The sequence below is a fragment of the Sciurus vulgaris genome (genome assembly GCF_902686455.1).
Source record: "Sciurus vulgaris genome assembly, chromosome: 8".
NCBI classification, from domain to species: domain Eukaryota; kingdom Metazoa; phylum Chordata; class Mammalia; order Rodentia; family Sciuridae; genus Sciurus; species Sciurus vulgaris.
In genome coordinates, this window is record NC_136468.1 from 15,816,411 (window position 1) to 15,838,893 (window position 22,483).

The 22,483-nt window shown below is 45.9% G+C and overlaps 1 protein-coding gene and 1 long non-coding RNA gene across 2 annotated transcripts in view; both read left to right on the plus strand.

The window, feature by feature from the left end:
* Window positions 1-4,353: 4,353 nt before the first annotated feature.
* HIPK2 (homeodomain interacting protein kinase 2) overlaps window positions 4,354-22,483 on the plus strand; it is a 172,057-nt gene continuing 153,927 nt past the window's right edge. The window contains exon 1 of the mRNA XM_079150093.1: window positions 4,354-4,847. Coding sequence (XP_079006219.1) covers window positions 4,829-4,847 — 19 coding nt within the window. The 5' untranslated portion in view covers window positions 4,354-4,828. The remainder of the gene's footprint in view (window positions 4,848-22,483) is intronic.
* On the plus strand, window positions 4,859-21,120 carry LOC306667492. Its single transcript, XR_013765566.1, has 2 exons — window positions 4,859-6,775; window positions 7,055-21,120. It is a non-coding gene; the product is annotated as an uncharacterized lncRNA (long non-coding RNA).

Consider the following 22,483-nt stretch of genomic DNA (forward strand, 5'->3'; position numbering starts at 1 on the left):
GACACAATAACTAAGACTCTATATTATGATTTAAGAGGCAGGATCATGAGAAAGGAAAGGAAGACAAAATAATGTGTGGGAAAGATGGGAAGATACAGAGAAAACACAAATGAGACAGACATCATGTCAGAAAGAGAGAGGAACAGAGCAGGAGACCAAGAGAGGCAAAATTTTGAAACACAGAACTTGGGGACAGTGAACTGGCTCCTCCGGGCACATCCTCAAGAGCCACCACAGGCTCAGATACAGAAAGAAGTGGCTGCTAGGAAGACAAGAACAACACACACCTAGTCAGAATACAATACAGCCAGCACACATTGTGCTCTGAACACCCTGAGGATAACAATACATCGACACCTAAATACAGATACCCCAAAGAGTAACATCTCCATCTGGTGGCCTTGAAGATAGTGTGGTGTGCATTTTCACAACTGTAGGCATAAATACAGAAAAGACACTTGGTTACTTGTCTCAAAAGCAAAATAAACTTGAAATGAGGTCAAAGCTCCCCATGCTCACCCTACTAACGCCTGAGAAAGCTAGGACTTGCATCATTTTGTAGAAGACAATTAAGAAGCAAACACTGGTAGATATGGCTTCTAAGTCCTTTCCAGTTTTCTTGCCTTCATTATTGTTTCTCAAAGTCCCCTGAAGTTAAACACTATTTCAGCAACCTGGAGTTCCATGGACTGCAAAAATCTGATTAGATGAGGTACTGCCTGTAAACTTCTTAGAACACCAAAGTGCTACCATGTTTATTAAATAAATAAATAAATACAATGCATAGTATCTCTAGCCAAATGGTATAGCTCCAGGACCCAGCTCATCTTCTGAGCCCCATGACCTCTCACAGGGATGCTCTCTAGTGCCCTCTTCTGATGCTGCCTGAACTTCCCCACTCCACGCCCATCTCCACCCATCAAAACACTACCAGTTCTTTCAGGCAGAGTTTAAGGACCCTACATACTGCCCCCCCCCCCCCACCACCACCACCAAGGTTAGTCTCACCAAAGGCACTGATGTGCCAGGTCCAGCGAATGCCTTTCCACTCTCATCTCATGTGACCTCCTCAGAGGCAAGGCAGCACCATTGGCCAGCCACCCTTCCCTTCAAGCAAAGTTCTTTGCCTGTGATGTTGATGTCCCAGCCTCTCTGGTTGTCTACATGCTTCTCTGACCTCTCATCCATGGGCAGTTCTTTTTCTGTTTCCTATCCTTCAAGTACTGATGTTCCTCAGAGCTCTGTTTCAGGTGGCTTCCCCACCCTGCTCTTGTCCCCTCCTACAGTGGCACTTCCCTGTTAGGCTGTGCCTTGCTCCACTTGCCCCAGGGGAAGGAAGACAATTAGCTATACTCACTCGAACCATTCATCGGAGAAAAATCTAAGTTCATTCCAACAATATTTTTCTATCCATGGGATACCAAGTATGCTAGCTCAACTGAACATTTTTTTAAATAAAGTTTTGCATCCCATTGGGACAGTCATGGTGATCTAAAGAGGAGGTGGGAATGGCTCTGTCTTGTATGCCTTTTCATGCGTACGCCTATTTCCTTGCCCAAGGCAGATGGCTCTCTTCTCATAGGAAGGAGATCACCCTCAAAATGTTTTCAGTTGACACAAGTAATCTTCATTTTAATGCACCTTTTATTGGGTGTGTGGGAGCATCCCAGAGAGTGAGACTGCCTAGAATTACTCACCACTAGGCAGCACCTGCTAGAGTTAGAGGCAACCATGAACCACTAAGCAGTGCTGAGGGGCAGCCAAGCAAGCCTGCCATGGACCTTGCCCCAAGGACCTGCCAATCTGGTTGTGGGTAAATACCTACACCGAAGAGGAGAGTCAGCCAGCTGGGGTGGGGCATGCAATGAGACAACAATGTGGGTGACAGGCAACAAATGTTCTGTAAGTCCAGGGAGAGCAGAGATAAAAAGTAGGGGCCAGTCATGGGATGATAATAACTGCCTCTCATTGAATCGCCACCACATCTCAACCCTCTATACAAACTCTCAAATCTGCCTTGGGAGCTGTGTTGAGGACTATATGAAATGACTTCTATCAAGATCCCAGTGTTGTACTTGACACAAGTGAGATTGCAATAAATTGCAGCTATCACTCATGTAACAAGTTTTTGTGCAATAGCTACTATGTGTCAGGTAGCATGCTGGGAATACAATGCTAAGCAAGATATGTATTTTCTACCCTCATTGAGCTTACATGCTAGAGATGCACTGTCCAATATGGTAACCATTAGTCTCATGTAACTATTAAATTAAAATTTAGTTCCTCACCTACACTAGATGCATTTCACGGGCTCAATTGTCACAAGTGCCTGTAGATTGCCATCACTGCAGAAAGTTCTATTGGCCAGTACTGGGAAGGGGCAGAGAAACCAATATGAAATTATACACCTGTATGGTAAAGGCTGTGATGGAGGCTAACAGGTGCAAAGGGAGAACATTATTGTTACTATTACTATTCTCATTACAAGCATGAAGAGAATGAGGCTCAGAGAGGTCAAGTAACTTGACCAAGTTCACAAGGCTGCTTAACAGAAACATTGAGATTTGAACCCAGGTCTTTCTTGCTCTCATGTTACCTCAGGCTGTAATGGAGGAAATAAGCCAGGCACAGGTAGAAACTAGTTAAAGAGAGAAGATGGAGAAGGCATCCCTGGTGGGAAAATGACAGTTTGGGCAAAGGCACAAAGGCCCAGATGGGCAAGGCTGGCAGAGGACAAGTAAACCAGTCTGGCCAGAGAGGCAGTGATTTGCTGAACTCATGTCCTAGGAGAGGTAAGTCAGGACCTGCCTGCCTTGATTAAAAGCCACAGGCGTGAGGCAGCTCAGCCCTTCCTGTACATGTTGAGTCCTTGAAGGGTGGCAGGCAGGGGCACAGCATGGTCAGAACCACGCATTATGAAGAGGGCAGTGCTCAGGACAAACTAGCCAAGATAGCAGGGAGGATAGAAGGGAAGGAATGAACGAACAGCAGGGAGCAAAGAACACCAGCATTGGAGCCTAGATACCAAACCCCAAGGTTCAACACTGTGTGAACTTGGGAATATACTACTCCGGGCTTCTTGCCTTCAACTTTAAAAGGGCATGGTCAGTCTGGGAGATTTTTGAGGTTCCTTTTAGCAACAGTAATCTAGAATTCTGAAAATATGAAAGGCATTAGGCTAAGAAAAGCACTCAGGGATGTAGCATTGAATATGGGGGCAAGGAAGATGGTATAATCAAAGACCATCCTGAGGTGAAGAGGGAGTGACATACCACTAAGAAAACCAGGTAAGTGTGTGCAAGAACTTGTCTTTTGGGGGGTGGGGGTGGGTATGAAATATGGAAGTTGGGAAGGATAAGAAATAATGAGAAAATAGGTTTTTTGTTTTTTGGGTTTTTTTTTTAAGTCACAGTGTCAGCATTATTTACACCCCCAAAAGATAGCTTTTAAACTTTTAATGACCTATGATTCACATTTACACACGGCCCAACACACTTGTCCAATATATATAACTGAATCCAAAGTTTTATGATACAGTAACTGTCCTTAGTAGGGGCAGTGGTTCTCATATTTTCGATTAGATTCCATTTCATACTTTTAAAAAGCTGGTTGCCATCCACCAAACTTATTTTATGGTCTTTCCATGTGTCACGATGCACAATTTTCAAAACTCTGCCTTAGAGGACTCAAGCCTTAAGTCGGAGGCTGCAGGCAGGGCATCCTGCCCGGCCGTTCTGGAGCGCACACCTGGAGAGGACCCGGTCCGGGGAGAGTTGGGACGGCGTTTGGCCGGAGATCTGCTCCCAGGGTGCGGAGGGGAGCAGAGGCCTGGGAGCCGGCGGTGACGAGCTCCCGTCCCGGTGTCCGAGGCGGGGCCGCTCGGGACGGTGGACACGGGGAGGCCGGGGCGGGCTGGCGCGGGGCCAGGCCCCGCAAGGGTTCGGCGACCCCCGGGCGCACCAGACCCCGCGTCCTCCCGCGGCCGGGCGGAGATCCTCCCGCGAGGCGGCGCGCGCCCGGCGCTCCCTCCTCCGCTCCCCGCGGGTCCCTGCGAGCGCTGGCGGGCGAGGTGGGCGCGCCGCTCGGCCGCCCGGGGCCCCTGGGGCCGCCGGCCCTGCCGCCCAGCACGCGCACTCTCACGCGCACACAAAGTTCGGGCTGCGCCCGCTGCGGACCGGCTCCCCGGCTCGGAGCGGCCGCGCCCCCGCCCGGCCCGAGCGCCGCCCGCGCCCGCCCCGCCCCCGCGGTGCCCTCGGCCGCCGGCCCGGCGCGCCGCTCTGCCCTCGCTCGGCCTTCCCCGCCTCGCATCCGTGCCATCGGCGCTCGATTGCGCGCGGACTCCCTGTGGCTCTTCCCGGCTCGCTGCTGCTCGCTCGCGCCCGGCCGCGCCGCCCCTCCTCCGCCGCTCCCCGCCTCCTCCTCCTCCTCCCGGGCAACTTTTGCCGGAGCCCCCACACACAGCCATGCTAAGCTGAGCTCCGGCCGGGCCCTGGCCGCGCTGCCCGCCCCGGCTCCCGCCCTCCGCGGACCCGCTCGGGGGCCGCGGCCGCCCGGCCCTCAGCCTCGGCGCTCGCCCGCCCGGCCGGCCGGCCGAGCCCCCGCGCAGGGCCCGGGCCGCGGCGGCGGCGGCGGCGGCGGCGGCGCGCCCGCCGGCCCCCTCCCCCGGCGCCGGCCAAGTGAGGCGGTGATGCGGGCGCTGGCGGCCTCGGCTGCGCCGAGAGCGGAGACACAGGCTCAAGATGGCAGATTCCGACTGAGGCTGGGGGGGCCGAGCTCGCGCGCCGCTTTCCCGGCTCCGTTGCCATGAATCGCGGACACCCCGGCCCCGATGGCCCCCGTGTACGAAGGTAAGGGGCGCCCGGCCCCGCCGCCCGCCCGCCCGCCGCCGCGGCCCGGCCCCGCAGCTTTGTTCTGCCCGCGGCCCCTCGCCGGCAGCCCGGCCGCAGTCCCCGCCGCGGCCCGGAGGCGGCTCCGCGACCCTCCCCGCGCCCCTCCCCGCCGGAACGCGGCCGGGAGCCGGCGCTGGGCAGGCGCTCTTCGGGGTGGAGAAAGGCTGGGGGGCGGCGGCAGGGGGTGTGTGCCGGGGTGGGCTGCTGCCCTAAGAAAAGGAGTGGGGAGGGGGCGCCTGGGAGAAGACAGACCTTTTGCGGTTCTTTTCATTTATTTGTGATAAATGAAGGTGATGCGGTGGCTCCCCACCCCCGCCCAGAGCACTACCTTTAGGATTATCTCCTTTCTACTTCTCTGCCCTCGCTGCTCCCCTTTCCATTCCTCTCCGCTCCCACCCCACACTCCTTTATTCTTCGCCAGCCTCCGATTTTGGGGGGCTGTGGGATCGGATCGTAAGGGGCCAGACGGTGAGAGGGGGTAGAGATGAAAAGTCCATTTCAGACCCAGGCAGAACAATGAAATAGGGTAAAATCTCCCCGCATTAGCGTGGGGAAGGGAGAATGTAGTTTGGGCTTGCAAGTCGGGGGGCGGGGGGGGGCGAAGACGTTTTTCTGGATTGGTCTTGAGAAATCTGTATTGTGCACCTTCTTCACCTGGCGTTGGGTGATTTTTCCGATTTGACTGTCTTCAGGAAGAAAGAAAAGAAGGTAAGACAGAGGCACTACCTTTGCTTTGCACACTCTTGCGTTTCTCTTCAGTCAGTTTCCGCAGCTTCCAGCCAGAAATCAAACCCGAATCAACTAAGTTTTTACACTTCGGTGTGTTTTTGTGTGCTTGTAGTACGAGGGATTTTCAACCAAAGTGTGTCTGATTTTTCAGTCATTTCATCGTGAAAATGTTTCTCCCATGAAATCATTGAAAGAGCAGCCTTTACATACTTTTAGCGAGGGTCCATCTGGCTTTCTTTCGGTTTTGTTCAGATATTCTGTGGATGAAATCGCAAATGAGAGGGGAGAGGGCTTGCATGGAATGGAGAGGAGGGGCAAGGAGAGATTGTAATCCTATAAATCCGGGAACAGTTGTGGTGAGTAGACAGGGATCACATTAATAGTTTTATCTCTGTTAGGAGAAGCTGATTTAAAAAGAAAAAAAAAAAAAAAAAAAACTTATCTGAAAAGAAAATCTGTTATTAGTTCCAGGGCTCCAAATGAATTAGGTTTCTGGATGGAATAAAGTTACCAGTCAGGCCTTGGATAACGAGGCTGTAAATAACCTATCGACTGTAAATATTTTTTTTTTCAGACTCTCTTAGAAACAAAGGGGCTGTTTAGAAGGCAACAGAGAGATGTTATTCCAGGGGCTTTCCTCTTTGATTCTAAAGAACACAAGGTCCATTTAACCATTTGACAAAACAAAACCAAATTTCTGATCACTCCACCACACAGAATAGAACATGCCGGTGGATATGTGAACGCCTAGAAGAGCCCATGTCGGGCAGTCATTGTTCATCTGTGTCTAGGGGAGGGGGCTGCAGTCAAAGCTCCCACTGTCTAGAGTGTTAAAATGAAACAGTTTTCTCTTTATTAAGTACCTCTTTGAGACTCCCTCTGCTGGACACTCCGGGTGAGCATTAGAGAAGGAACTTGGCATTGAATTCAGAACTATAGTAGACGACTGCTTTCTCTGTTACAGGGGGCTGGGTACGTGGGTTGAGATGTATTTTGTCAACTTTGCACAAAGCCATCTTGGGAGCTACACTGTCCTCCTCTTCTTTTCATTCTAAAGCCATATGGAATGTAGGCCATCCCCCCGTGGGCTGAGACTTGGCGCTCCTGTTCTTACTGCATCGTTCTTTCAGTGCATCACACCAGATAAAGAACTGTCGGTGAGTGAGGTGGTATGGCTTCAGAACAATCATGGATCTCACAGTTCTGCCAGCCTTCCTTCCCCATCCCAAGTGACCTACCTGATCACCCCTTCCAACCCTGGGTTTCTGTCAGTCTTGTCTGGGTAGTCTTTTAATTGTTCCTGTGCTCTGTAGCCTTTTATTATGTGGGATTTTCTCTGTGTCTCTTTATAATTCTTTGAGGAGTCTTCCTCCTCTTGAGCCCCAAACTGAGTCCTGGTCTTTCTGAAAGAGCCCATTGGTCATGCTTTAAAACAGATCGATGACCTCCACAGTCAAGAAGTATGCTGCTGGGACCTCCATTTACTTACTCTGATGAGTGCTTCCAAGACTCCAGTGACCTCCTTTTTCCCCCTTGGTGACATCTGCTGGATTTGGTGAATCTGCTTTTTACCATATCCTAATCAGAACACATGGACTCCCTGTGTGCGTCTTAAATGAGTGGTGCTTTTCCTGTGGAATTTTCCAAGAAGAAGGATTTATAATGGGTTTTGAGCTCCTAAAAATTGAACATGATTCTTCTCAGGAAAAGTATAATGACACATGAGGCCTTTCAGCTGGAATTGCTTAAGTGGAGTGCAACTGTACCCAGTTAGAATGTTGGGTGAAGGCCGTAATGCATTAGTAGAGCATTCTGAACTGCCAGAGATTTAGACAGGAGTACTGTTTTTGAAACAAGGTGTGTTTGATAATACAAATTAATGGGTGACAAAGTATAATCAGTTTTCCAGGGCTTGCTTTAAGGATAGTTTTATAAACAGCCCATTAGCTTTCAGTGGCTTGGTACTGATCAAGTTAAACTACTTTTTTTAAAAAAATTTATTTTCTTTAGAAGGTTAAACATTTGCCTTGTGATCATATTTACTCCATCAACTTGCTTAGCAAGGCCTTTTCAATATGTAGTGCAAAGGCCAACCACAAAGATCTATATTGCTGTGGGTCCTGAATGAGAGGAACCTAAATTTCAAGTTCATCATGTTTGATTGTACCTGAAATGTGGTGTGTTCATTAGTGGTGGCTTATCTCAAGGAACACTTTGCAGCGTTCCAGACACTGTCCTGCTGATGGACCCGAAGGTACCTGTCTACCAAGATGCCTACCAAGAAAGGAGATTCTGAATCATCTTCCCTTAAAAGAATTTGATGACATAGGTTCTAAAATATCTTTTCCTGTGTTTGTTTTATATTTTTAAAATGAGTAAGTATAAATATTGTTTTTCTACTCATCACATTTGAGTAGTGAATCTAAGCTCCGTGATTTTATCCTGAATTCTGGACAGCGTGGTATGACACTAGAAACAGAAACTAGAGTCTGAATCGAGCCATAGGACTTTGGGCATGTTACTTAACTTCTCAGAGCTTTTTATTTATTTATTTATTTATTTATTTATTTATTTTGGCCTTATTGGATTGTGTGAGGATTCCATTAGAAACTAGTGTTTAGTGAGGTCTCTGGCTGTAGTAGGCATTTTCTCAGTATGTGTTAAATCCCTCTATCTTCTGAGCTGCTTATGGCGTGACCACTCCAGGGAAAGAATAACCCACAAATAGTTTAGAAAACCAATAATAGCAACATTTCAATTATTAATCTCCTGCTATTCCTTTTGCAGTTTGGGCACCAGCAACAATAAACCCCCTAGAGCCACAGAAGAAAGAACCTTTTTTTTACTCCTCTGTGACCTTTCCAGAGTCTTTATTCCCATTGAGCTTCTGCTGGTTTCAGGTAGAGAATTTCTCTTCTATAGTGGCACTTTCTATACAATTTTCAAAATGTACAAACAAATACTAGAACAGAGTTTCAGGGGCTGTAGCCGTGCTTCTGGCAAAGTATCCCCAAATATGAAAGGTAACCTTTGCCCTTAGCCAGGATACATTTCTGAACAAGGCAGCAGGCTGGGCAAGGAGGTCCAGAGGTCCTAGGGGCCCCTTCTGAGGGAAGGATCCTACCCAGCCATGAGTCAGGGTCCACTTCACTGTGCATGAAACATCAGTTTCTACTAAAGAACACTTGGTGCTTTATGTAAGTTACAGCTGCTCATATTCTTCATATTTTATGTTTTATGTTCCTTCATTTCTCTTCCTTCCTCCCATAGAGACCAATCTTGGGGAGCCACCTTTGAGGTTTGCATGGAACAAAGTAGTGATGATCAAGAGGGTAGGATATGTGAGCATTTTTTTATTGTTCTCTGAACATATAATTTTCCAGTGCTTTCTGGTAGTCTTGTGATGACGATTCAAGCACTTGGGGTTGCCATCAAAGACGGAATTCAGAATCATGCCAGCAGACTTTATGTAACCCTGATAGAGTGTGAACTTGAAAGGCCCAAACTTGTAATAGTTCCATTCATATGGAGGGGGGAAAACCCATAAAATTGAAAACCTGGGTTATAATATCTTTCTTTTTTCCTCTGAAAGAAACTGAGGTACTTGGAGTCGATGATGTTAATTATGGCATAGACTCTGCTTTGTGCTGGGTGCTTTCTATACCTTCTACTCACACGAACCCCCTGTAACCCTCTATGCAGACCAGGGCACATCTTTAATGTATTCACTCAGCAAGCATTTACTTAGGGTCTACTATGTGCTGGGCCCCATGATAGTTTCTCAGTCTGGAGAGATGACAAAGACTTGGCCCCCCCCCGCCCTCAAGGATTATAGGAAAGTAGGAAGTCAAGTCAAATAGTTAAACTTGGACCTCTGTTGGGGTGTCGGGGTCTGGCCCGCTATGCAGTATTTTTTCTTTCATTTCTTACATGCTTATGTTTTCTTTATTTCTTTTTTTTTTTTTTTTTATGCTTATGTTTTCTTAAGGTGTAAAGGGAAGACCCTATTTCCCTATTTTCTATCTTTTTCTTTCTTTTTTTTTTTTTTTTGTTTTTGTTTTTGGCGCTGGGGATCAAACCCAGAGCCTTGTGCATGCAAGATGCAAGGCAGGCACTCTACCAACTGAGCTATCTCCCCAGCCCTCCCTATTTTCTCTTGAAATATTTTCTTTGTATGGACTAAAAAATAAAAAAGTATTTCTGAGTGTCACGTATACTCACAGATTTTCTTAGAAGTGTCTTAGATTTTGCCATTTCTCATTTGCAGAAGATTCTGTCTTCCTCTTCCATTACTTGAATTTTATATCTTTGTCAAGGCAGATACATTTCTCATTTGCACATACCACTGGGGCACTTTTTGTTGTTGTTGTTATTGTTTTGCACTTAGAGTACAGGCTCTGTTGCAACTGGGCTCTTGCGTCCACATGGGGCTGTGGAAGATTAATGCCTGCTTTGCTGCGCTGTGGAGTTCTTGTTTTCCAGGTGGCTGTGCGATGGTACTGGGTGGGGTCATTGATCAGGTGGTCATGCAGCAACATTCAGTGCCACTTCTCAGGAGCACGTCATTCTGGGGGTTGTGGAAGAAGAAAAACCTGGCTCTGTCCTCAGGAATATAGAGTCCAGAGCCAGAGCAGACCTCTAAAGAGATGTCAGTCACACCCTGCCTTCAGGAAGGTCAATGTCTGTGATTTGAAATCTTCAGTTCGTTAATACTTTTTTCCAGGAACTCCCTCAGTGACCAATTCCAGTATTCTGTTAACCTGATTGTCAAGAAATTCCTGGGCCAGGCAGAAATTGCGCCTGCTGTCATTCAAACTTATTTTCTTTTCCTCAGTTCCTTTCTTCAACACTTTTCAAGGATAAGAACTGAGTTTCTAGCTTTTTCCTCACAGAGCCTGTTTTGTGTTCCTGAAAGCATCTTCTTTCTAAACTCTCTCTAGCTTCTCCTCATGAAAAAAAAAAAAAAAAAAAAAAATGGTGATCAAACCTGAATGTAGTTCCTTAATAATGTTCTTATTAGTACAGCATACACAAGGAAAACGACTGCAGGGTTCCTGCATCCTTGGGAACCACTGGAGGGCAAGAACTATGTCTGATTCATCTTTGTATCCCCCACAATAGCTGTACAGTTCCCTAAACCTGGTAGACGCTTCATAAATATTTGTCGAATTGACTGTTCATTCTAATATCTCTAAGTAGCAACTTAGTTCAGAACAGCCTTGGGTGGTGACTCCTATTAAGCCTACACTCACCTCAGCCCCAAGTTTTTCTCCCATGCTTGCATCTGATGTCCTCACCCCAACAAGGCCACCACCTTCTGCTTGACTCTGTGGAGCACTTTGAATTTCGCCCCTCAGCTTCCAACTTTTTAGAATCTTTCCTGATTATCTCCTGCGGATCTGACCAACAGAACACAGAGGGCAAAAAGTATAAAAAAACTTGCATGGCACTTGAATGAAGAAGAGAGAGTACACAGAAGAATCTTGATGATTCAGTGTAATGTTAGTTCATCCAGGTTTGGAAAGGACGTTTTGTCAAATTCTTTATAGATTCTGAGTCAGCAAGAGCCATACCTGTTATACCAGGTCCTCTAAGTCAGCCACCTAGATGTTTATTAGAGTGGCTGCCAAGCAGACCTTCAGAGGGGATTCCTTCCTTTGGTCTGAAGCCAGTGGGAAGGACGAAAGACTTAATGGGCAGTCTCATTGCAACTGGGTATTTTCTGATGGGGGACTTTTCCATCAGAAAGCAAGTCAGGAAAAAAGTTGCAAAGAAAAGTAATCCCCAAAACATAAAACAAACCAGGCCCTTTAAAACTGCAAAACAATTTGTGGTTCTATAGCCATTTATTTTTGAACATGGCATTGAACTGATTTGTAGTGATTTTGTTCTGTTTTTAACAGTTCTTGCCTAACCACTTTTGCCCTAGTAGGTTCTGATTAATTAAATGCCACCATGTAAGCAGAATTAAGATTGATTGACTCTTCTGCATGTGCTAATGCTGCAGACTTTATAAAACCTTTGTCACAAAAAGAATGCAGTCTAATACATGAGTAGACAAGGGCATTTCCCCCCCAGGTGGTTCTGTCCATCTGCAGTGAAATATCACTGTGGAACATTCTATAACGTTGGATGGAAAAGCATTTCTGGTCCACACAGTTACAGCTGCATCCTGATGAAAAAAAGTTTGCGGCTATTTACCATTTTCCTCCATACCAGTGTTTCCTTGTTGATTGAACCTATGAATTGTTAGTCAAATATGAAGTGACTTTTCCAATTACTATAATAAAAGCAATCCATCATGCCAGTTCTATATACAACTTGTAGCTTCAGAGCATTCAGGAAGCACATTTTAATGGTGTTTGTGCCTACAGTCCTGTTAAAATTCACATGAGCTGGACATGGTGGCACATACCTGTAATCCCAGTGGCTCAGGAAGGTGAAGTAGGAAGACCATGAGTTCAAAGCCAGCCTTAGCAACTTAGCATGACCCTAAGCAAAATAAAAAGATAAGACTAGGATTGTGGCTCAGTGGTTGAGCACTCACCTAGCGTGTGTGAGGCACTGGGTTCGATCCTTAGCACCATATAAAAATAAATAAAGGAATTGTGTTCATCTACAACTAATATATATATATATATATATATATGTATAAAATAAAAATGACTGGGAATGTGGCTCAGTGGTTAAGTGCCCCTGGGTTCAATCCTTGGTACCAAAAAAAAAAGTCACATGATAAGATTTGGAGAACTTTGGTTTATTTTTGGTTGTGAAAATAAGGTGTTTTTTTTTTTCTTCTTATTCCCCCCCCCCAATAAAGAATTTATAGGACTCTGACAAAAACCAGAATGTAAATTCTTGAAATTGTACCGATAAAGGCATTTACAGCCTCCCCAATTCTGTGTAAGTGCTTCTACCCACCAGAATGCATGCTACTAGCAGGAACTTCAGGTGGAAAGTGAATTTCAGGGGAGCTTGTGCCATGGAGGAGTGAGCGAGAAAGCGTGTGAGAGAATGCCCACGTGCAGTCAGTTAGCCCCGGAGCCTCTTCCATCTGTAGCCACCGCACAGTATGATCACTGCTATTCATTAAGTGTGACCTGCACCATCAGGAAAAGATTAATCGATGTTCATTATGTTCTGCTAACTGAGACTGGGAGGTTCTCTAATGTATTACAGAAATGAAAATGGTTAAAATAAAGAAACTCTCTCATTTGATTTTACCATGACTTGCTCCAAAAGTGATTTGAGGCTGCTTAAAGGGTTAAGTTCCTGGTAGAGGGGCAAGCTAATTTATGCAGATCAATTTTGTGGATCAGCTTATTTCCAAGGAAGTCGGATAAATGAGATATTCCTTTCTATAAAGAGACAACAGAAACAGTCAAAGCTCTTGTGCTGGCTTAACAAGGTGAATAAGCAGAGCGCATAATGGAATTCATTTGCAAAGTAATTTTTGCTTGGCTTGAGTGGTAAGCACAAAATAGACCAGCAGATGAGAATGGTAAGTGTTTGGGATCAGTTGTTGAAAGGTTTAAAAGGGGTTCTAATTCAAGAGACATTTTATGGTGTGGAGAAGGGGACCGATATAATCAAAATGATACTTGAACAAGGTAATTTTTACCGGGCTGGATATAATCAGAGGAAGGAGGCAGTTGGAGGTGAGCCCTGTGGGGAGGCTGGGTTGTGTAGTGGGAGGTATGAGCCCCATGGAGATGGGGCTGCTATCAGGATCACCCAGGAGGACATGCAGATAGCACTCATCAGCATGCCTGGCCAAGGGTTCAATAATTATTTGTTCTTTTTTGCTTTCATCCCTGAACCTTATGGCAGGGATCTAGGATCAGGAAGACTGGCTGGTGTTGGCAGTATCGTGATATTAATTCTGTTCTTCTAAGAATCTCTTCTTTCTGTAGCCTCCTCACATTGCACAGGATCTTCTTGAGTCATGATATAACCTGGCGAGGTCTTCATAAAGTAGTGTTCAACCTTGACACATGAGGATGCTGAGGTCAGAGCAGTGAGGAGCCTGTCTAATGCTGCTGCACAGGTAGCCTGGGTGTTGGGGAGGCAGAACCAGGCTCTTCCACCCCCTGCCCTGGGCAGTGTGCACGAAAATCCCAGAACATCCCAGAATACTCCACAACTCCACATGAAGCTTCACTGGGCTGCCCTACCAGGTGGAACTCCAATATCACGGTTCCTAGGAGGCTATCAGAGCCACTTACCTTTGTCCCCAGACTGTGCAGGAGTTAGTTACTGAGGTTTGATCCTCTGAGGAACACTGGCAGCCTGCAGTGCTACCCAGAGCCTATCCTGGAGGGAGTCTTCTTTCCCAAGGAGAGAAGAGCCATGGTGCCCTCAGCTCCTGTGTTTACAGTCTTTTGTTAGGAAGTTGTTCCTTGTTTCCCTGAGAAGTTCGCAGCTTGTCACCAGGAGCTGCTTATTAACAACAACAGAAACTCACAGGAGAGGAACCAGTACAATTGTGATGAGTTTCACAGAACCTCAAAGAACTTTTAAGTCATTAAGCAGCTTTTTAAAAGAATGCTGATTCCCTGAGGTCTGTTTTAGAGTCAATCTTTCCCTTTGACATGACCACAGCTTGAGACCTGCCATTGCTCTCAGCCATGACATTCTGATCCCGTGTGGGATCCTGTGGTGTGCACTTTTGCCTGGTGTTGCTTAAACCTGCCTTGGGAGCATTGCAGTCCTGCCAAGTAGCCTCTGAAAGGATCTGAACACAGACTTTTACACTAATAAGAGCACAAACTAGGGGATGGGCTTGTCTTGACACTTGTGGGTCCTCGGACCAGAGCACAGCGCAGGGCCCCAGCCTACCAACAGCCTGGTTTGTGTGTCCAAGCTGCCACCACCTCCCTCTCCTCATGGACCTAGCAGTGACTCTGGGATGCCTATCGGGCCTATGTGTATACCCACAGACCCTGGAAAGGGTCCTGAAAGCAGACGTGGGCCTTTTGGAGAGGGAATCCCCAGAGCCTTAGGGTCTGGAAGAGAGTGGATGCTCAGCCCGTAAGTGGTTACATACATGCCTTGACTCTGGGGACTCCTGAGCCCTAGGGGAGGATATGGCAGGGGCCCTGTGTTCTGCCTAAGGGCAGTGCTGATAAGCGGACACCTTGCTTCAAACACTTGGGCAACGAGCAATTCGAAATGTTTCCTGTTTGTGTAAGTGATGACTGGCGATTGCTTCACCTCACGCTCTGCTCGTTTTCCTCTCCTCTCCTCAGCCTCAGTCTTATACATAGTATTGCTTTGCTTTGTGAAGCAGGGGTAATGAAATGGGCCCATTTTCCTATTGCCAGCTAAGGGAGCATGTTCACAGGGAACCTTGTCAGTCTGACAGCTGTTGCGTGAGCTCTGGCCATTGGCACACATGGCCTCCCTCCCATACCTCCTCAATGGCGTCTCTTCTCTGCTTCTACCTGCTTATTATCTGCCCACCAAGCCCAGCCCTTTCCCTTGCTGCTATTCTTTTGAGTGGGTGCACCTTCCAGGCACATGTGCCTTGTCATGCTATAGGTGTGAGGTTCTAAGTGGATGTATTCTCTCTGGGGTGTACTTCTATCATGGGCTGTCTTGGAGAAATGGTTCTCCAACCTCACACCCACCAGTCACCTGGATGTCTTGTTAAGACACTGGGACCCAAACCCAGAATTTCTAATTCATGAGGTCTGTAGTAGGGCCAATACTTTGCATTTCCAATTGAGAATCATTATTTTGAAGGAATGAAAACTCAGTAAAGATTTAAAATCAGATGATGGTTGTTTTGATGAAAGCTTTTCCTGGACACAAGTGAGATAGCATTTTTGCAGCTCTGCAGCTTCTGTGGCCAGGAATTCCGAAGCCCCTGGAGTTTGCAGATCCAGCCCAACCTCGGTCTCCTCTGCCTTCCCAACTTCTCCTGGGCTGGTCAGTTAGTATAGGAACTACTGTCTCTTGATCTTCCAGAGCCAGCCAGTCTGTAGGCCTTGCAGTTTGGCCCTGGGGCCCCAGAAGAGAATGGGAGTTATCATTCTCACAGTAACATATTATTATTAACTAACATTTAACAGCTCTATGATTTTCTCTGTTTACAGAAGAGAAAATTGAAGCTTAGGGATATTAAATAACGTATCCAAGGTCTCCTAACTAGTAATTGGTAGAGCCAGGGCTTGAACTTGAGTCCACCTGACGCCAGAGCCTGCTCTTGTCTTGACAGGCAGGCTGCCCTCCCTGCTTCTCCCAGGTGAGCCAGAGTGGTCTGCACAACACGCAAGCAATCCAGCATGAAGGAGCTGGGATCCTTCCTAGAGAACAGGCGATTAAGCTGGAGACCGATGGTGCTGGAGTGTTGGTATCCCCGACAGCAATGTCCCAATGCCCTGCTCAGGGGAGGTGGATGAGGTGGTGAGGGTGGGCAGTGCAACAGCTGTTGGGTGGAAGGGAGGCAGGGTGGAACCTCCAGGAGCCCCCTTTGAGCAGCAAACCAGATGCCAAATATGAGAGTAATCTCACTGAGACCTCTAGGGAAATATGCTGTGAAAAGATGATCCTAACAGTAGATCCTTACCAGCACTCTCTGTTGCCAGTTCTACCATGTGGCATGTTTGAGACTCCGCTGTCATGTGCTCTGTGGATGCAGGGGATGGTCAGGCAACTCACAGGTGCAGGGCTGGGTGCCCCCCAGGCAGTTTGGATCCTTTGGTTACCCTTCACCTCCCCTGCCCCCCATTTTAGCTACCTACTGGATAGTCTTTATGGTTCCTCCCAGCTCAGGAAGTGGGCTTTGTAAACATGTTGGCTTCTCTCCAAATATAAATGGCTTTTGTTTCCATTGAAATCTGGAAAAGTATTTAAAATTTGAGGCACTGATTTCTGACTTTAAATTTTGAGACATGATTGCTTTTTTTGGAAGAGGTAGTGGGCATAGACCTGTCAGGCCTGAGAGATAGGAATAGCAAAGGGGCTAGGTGTACCAGTGTTAAACCATACCCCTTCAAGTTTAGCCCAGAATTTGACAGATCTAACCGCAGGGCAGAACAGGTAAGCCCAAGGTGAGGCTCTATTGTCTAGAGCCTTTAAGAAATGATGCAGGAGGAGCCAGGAAGCAGTGGGCAAGGAAGGCTGGTAAGAGATGAAATGGGATGAGATGTTAGCAGCTTGCAAAACGTCCGCAGGGGTCATCATCTCACATCCTTATACCACTGTAAATCCTGCATGATTAAAATGTGAGATTCAGCAGAAATCTACTGAGCACCACCAGTGTACAGGGCCTGTTTTAGGAGCTGAGTGTACAGCGATGAACTAAAAGGATAAAACCCTGCCCCAAAGCAGCTTGCATTGTAGATAAAGACGAACAATCCACTTAAAAAAAAAAAAAAAAAAAAAAAAAAAAAAAAAAAAAAAAAAAAACTAGAAGGAAATAGAAGTGGGCTTTTATTAAACCTCCAAAGGAGTTGAATTTCTAAGATCAGAATCTATAGGTGAAATCACAGAGGAAAATATCATTAGTTTTGTCAGTGTAAACATACCCCAAATGTTAAGGTTATTTCTAGTTTTACCATCATGAATTATTCTTCAGGATACTCCTCTGTAACATTAAAGTTTGATTGAATTTTAGGATAGGTTCTCCAAAATAGATTTATTAGGTCAGGGGTTCATCAGGTTTTAGATACATGCTGTGAGATCCATTTCTTCCCCAAAGTACTTTTATATTAAATAAGTCAAACCACCCAGAGAAAGGTTTAAATGAACCCACCTGTGCATTCCAGAAACTACGGAGTTTCTTACGCTCTTAAGCCTGGGCCCTGCTCTCATTCCTGGGGTGGCGAATCAATCACAGGCTTTCAGCACCTCCTCTGTTTGTCATTGACTCCCCAAGTTCTGTCCTTACCTTGACTTCTTTTTTGAGCTCCAGAGTCACAAAGCCAACAGTCTACTTGACATCTCTTTAGATGTCTCATAGGCATCTCAACCTTTTCATATCCAAAGAAAAAAGTATACTTTTTCTGAAGTATACTCTGGCTCCAGAAGTCTTTAGTTCACAAACAGCAGCTTCTTTCACATCAGCAACCTGGAGTTGTCCTTCACTTGGTTTTACTACACATTCAATCCTTCCCCTAGTTTTTTTGACTTTCGCTACCCAAGCACAGCAATTCCCATTGTTCGCCGTGGTTGTGCTCTATAAAGTCACTGGGAACACTGCATCAGTGAATACTGAACCATTGCTTTGAGGGCAAGTAAAGGGTTAGGTGCCTACAAGCCTCTGGTCCTGTTTTCACCACCTGATCAACACATGGCATCACTGACACTGGGGCATCGTATGTTGCTCTAACGTCATGTACACTGGTGTAACGATGTTGTTTTCTGTGTGTTTCTGTTTGCAGACAACCTTATTTTAATATACATTGTTGCCTCATTAGCATCGAGCTCACGGCCAGCAGCCCTGTAACTCATGCCTGAATGAGCTTATCTAACACATGTATTTTCTCATAAGGCACGCTGTCATGAGTGAGCTATGTGTTAACATAGACCAAACACGTTTGTGTCTTTCCACAGTGTTAGAATTTATTGAATAACAATAAATCTGCAAACTATATCACTTTTATGAGACGCAGTTTACCAAGTACTTGTGAGTTGCTTGCATGCGCCAGGCAAATATGAGGTTCTTATATTCCAATTTGAATTACTATTATAAAGTAACACTCAAGTCACATATCACACCTTACACGTGTGTGTGTGTGTGTGTGTGTTACAGAAAAGTTAGGAAAGGGTTAAGGTGGCTCTGGGGGTCAGGAGACTATACTGAGCGCAAAGGCAGAGAGCAGATACAAATGCAAAAGAGTCGCCCAGCGGTCAGATAAGATTAAGAACCAGCCAGAGAACTCAGGTGCACAGCTGTCAGAGCACAGAACTTACTGTAGTCCAGGGTCTGGATGGTGTACACTTTTGAAGTGGACTGGGTCAAGCAGGAAAATCAAGTGGAGCTGAAGCCTGGGGACCTTGTGGCATTTACTGGATGGCCTGATGACAGGTCAGTGTATGCTGCCCAGTCAGTCTCAGTGCTCCTCCGCTAATGGGTCTCAGGTGAGAAGGTGGCTTCATTCTGTGTTTTGGTGTGTTTGATAAGCTCATAGGCCTGAGTTTTCCAATATGGGATTGATATGCCCATATCATTCATGTGCTTCTGATTGAATTCAATCAGTTCACAGGTGGTCATTTTTATTAGCATTAATCAGTTTGAGCCTTATGATTATGCTGTGTGGATGGTGGATGTTTACTTGTACTAACTAAATGTGGCATTTATATGCAAAAGAAGTAACTCATGGCAAACTACTGCTTTACAAGATGGAGTAACTTAGCCTGAAAACTATTCTGTTCATCACAGAGTTGCTCAGAACAGGGCATGGCCTACTCTCCGCACACACTGCAGCTCCCTTGTGTTTAGCTCTGAGCACTTCAGTACTGTGCTTGGGACCATCTGAAATGGCAAAATCACCAGACAAAATAAACCCAGAAACACCTGGCTCAGGGGGCTGAGGCGGAGGATCACAAGTTCAAGGACAACCCCAGCAACTTTGCAAGACTGATTCAAAAAACAAAAGGGCTGTGGCTGCAGCTCTTGTAGAGCACAACAGGGTTCATTCCCCAGTAGTGGAAAAGCAAAATGAAGAGCAGAAATGCAAAAACCATGGCCCTGAATACATTGCTTGAAGGACACTTGTCCGTAGTACAGGAGCTGAAACAAGAAGGCAGAGCATGACTTTGCTGGGCCCCAGATGGCTGTGCACAAGCAGCATCTTTGCTGTTTTGTGCACATGCAGGAATGATTCAGAGAGCCCTAAGTGCTGCTTTTGGGTTGCAAACCAATTTTAGTGGGTAGACAAATTCACAAACACAGACTCAGAATGAAACAGACAGACTGTGTACCACAGACCTGTTCATCTCTGTTCTTGTCTCTCCACCCTGTCCCTGGTCTGGAGCTAGCAGACATTCTCTGTAAAGGTCCAGAGGGTAAGCATCTTAGGCCTTGCAGACCAGTTCCATGTATCCTGTGAAAACAGCATAAGTGATGTGTAAATGGGTAGTGGGGCTATATTTTAGTAAAACTTGACTTATGAAAACAAGCTTTGGTCTGCATCGAGTGCCCAGGCTGCAGCATGGACCCTCGTTGGCTCACTGCGACATCTCATCTGCCGTTTCCTGACTTGCGCCTCTCCAATTTCCTATAGTGATACCAAGCGTCAATGAGATCTTACCACTTTCCCACTTCGGTGTCCAACTTCTTTGCATCTGCTTCCAAGAAGATCCCACATCCTGAATAACATGGGTTGCAGAGCATTCCCTGCTTTGCTTCTCCTCTCTCTTGATGCCAGGCTTCCCCTCTCAGTGCTGCATTCTGGCCTCTTCCAGTTCAGTGACCGTCCCCAGTGCTTCCTGCTCTGGTGCCCTTACGTGCGTGGTTTTCCTGCCTGGGGTGCCTGGCCAACTCCTGCTCTTTCTACAATCAGACTTGACCTGTCACGTCCTCTGGGAGACCTTCCTGACCTCTGGTGTGAATTAGATGCCCTTTCTGATCAGAGCACTCTGTTCCTTTCCTTCATAACACTTAAAGTGTTCAGGTGCCCATTGATCCAAGTATGTATTTGTTTTCCACGTGCCTCCCCCATTAGGCTGCAGGCTCACTGAAGAAGAGAGGAACATGTTCCTGGCTGTCTCTGTCTATAGCATCACTGTCACACACACTGTAGACACTTCCTGAAACTCACTAAATCAGTGAATAATCCTACAACATAGGTTTTATTCAGATAGATTTTATATGATGTTGCACTAGAGAAACTTGTCAGCCTTCTAGAGTGTCTGGTATATCTTCAAAAATTGACAGTGATGATTCAAAACAAAAGTCAACCTGATAAGTGAGTCTGTAAATGGCTGTGGAGGTGTGTCTTTATGTCACAGGGTGATTCTGAGACAGAGTCCCTGCAGCAGCTCTATCCTGCTGGAGAAAACCCTGAGACGTGAGTGTTCTTTTAAGTGCCATGAATCTCCCTTTTCTCCCAGAGTTTTTGGGGACTTCGCTGGCAGTGCTTTCACATGGGGAGGTGGGCGCGGTATACTTGAGGGCTTTCAGCACCCTGTTTATAAGCCACCTTCTTCATTTCTTCTCTCTGAATTGCCCTTGCCCTCTTGGAACTCATCTGGTAACAGTTTGATTTCTGTAGCTAACCACCACCTGGGGATAAAAACCTTTGGCTTGTCAGAGAATCATGTAAGCAATAATGTTCCAACTTGGAGATTGTTCTCAGTCGTTCCAAGAATCCTGCTTGTCTTTGATGGACAGGTCACCAGGATATTTTAGGAAGACGACACATCATTTCTTAGATGACTTTTGTAGCTTATTGGGAAATTTAAAGACCTATTTAACTTTTTTGATGTATTTGTTATAGAAATACTATTCATGCATTATAGAAAATTAGAAAATAAAGGTAAGCAAATCACAGCACATCCCCTGGCACACATTCCCTCACGCTTTTCCCTCTCCCCATGTTGCCACTGTTAAGCTTTTGGGTCTTTCTAGAAAAAGCATGGATGAATACAAAATGATATCTTACTGTTTTGTATTCTGTTTTTTTTTTTTTTTTTCCCCATTAAGAATTTCCATTGTTGTATTTCAGTGAAGTTCTTCTCATTTAATGCTTTGTTCATGTTCAGATTTCCATAATGGGCCCTCAAATGTCCTTTGAAATTAAAAAATTCCTATCCAGTGGAGGATCCTAGCCTGTGTCTGGTGTTCCTCATTTCTTAGTCCAGGGCAGTCTCTCATTGAAGAAACAGACTGATTGCTAGCAGATGTGTCAGGTGGCTCCTTTGAGGCTGGCGCTTGACTCTCCTCCTGTGTCTGAGGTGTGCTGGGTTCAAGTCCATTGTTTTTGGCAGGAGTGCATCCGAGCTGGTTCTGTGCCCTTCACTCTTTACTACTGAAAAGACTCACTGCTGGCAATGCTGAGGTTGACCCCTGGCTGGGCTGCTCTGTTAGGCATTACATTCCCCCAGAGATCAGAAAGCAATCTTTTTGGAACTCTGCATGGCTGTGACTTTGGCATACAGACCATCTACTTAATAGTTTTAGTACTAAATGACCATTCCTGTGGGAACTCACACTTTCACTAGCTTTGGTGAAATGTTTTTCTCTCCTATACTGTCGAGCGTCCCCACCTCACCTGGGGCTGTCTGGCTACCCTGATGTATCATTCTGATGGAAAGGCATATCTTTGATAAAATTCTCACTTTAATTATCAATTTTCAAGGTAAGGAGTTGTTTAATAGCCTTTTCAAATAGTGTTTAATAACTTTTTCAAATAACCTTTTCAAATTGGTCCCTTTTTTTGGTAAGAGACTGCGCTGGATTAAGAAACTAAAAGGAAGTTGCAACCAGACACAGGCTGGGTCCTCCAATGGATACGGATATTAATGCGCCAGCTTCCAAGGACATTTGAGCGCCCATTATGGAAATCTGAATGTGAACAAAGCATTAAATGAGAAGAACTTTACTGAAATACAACATTGGAAATTCTTAATGGAAAAAAACAGATTACAAAGCAGTAATATATCATTTTGTTTTTTGAAAAGTATACCTTTTCAAATAGTGAGCTTTTCCTGCCATCTTTTTATCATTATACACGTATGGAGTTTTGTTGAGTTGGTGTGTATTAATTGTTCACCTACAGGTTACTACTATAGGCAGTGGGACTCCTTCAACTAGATCCCGTGACCTTCTTGAAAAGCTTTCCTGCTTCATGACAAAATGCCCCAGGCTCACATTGCACTTCTCTGCGCCAGTGAATGATGCGCACAGGTTGATGGTC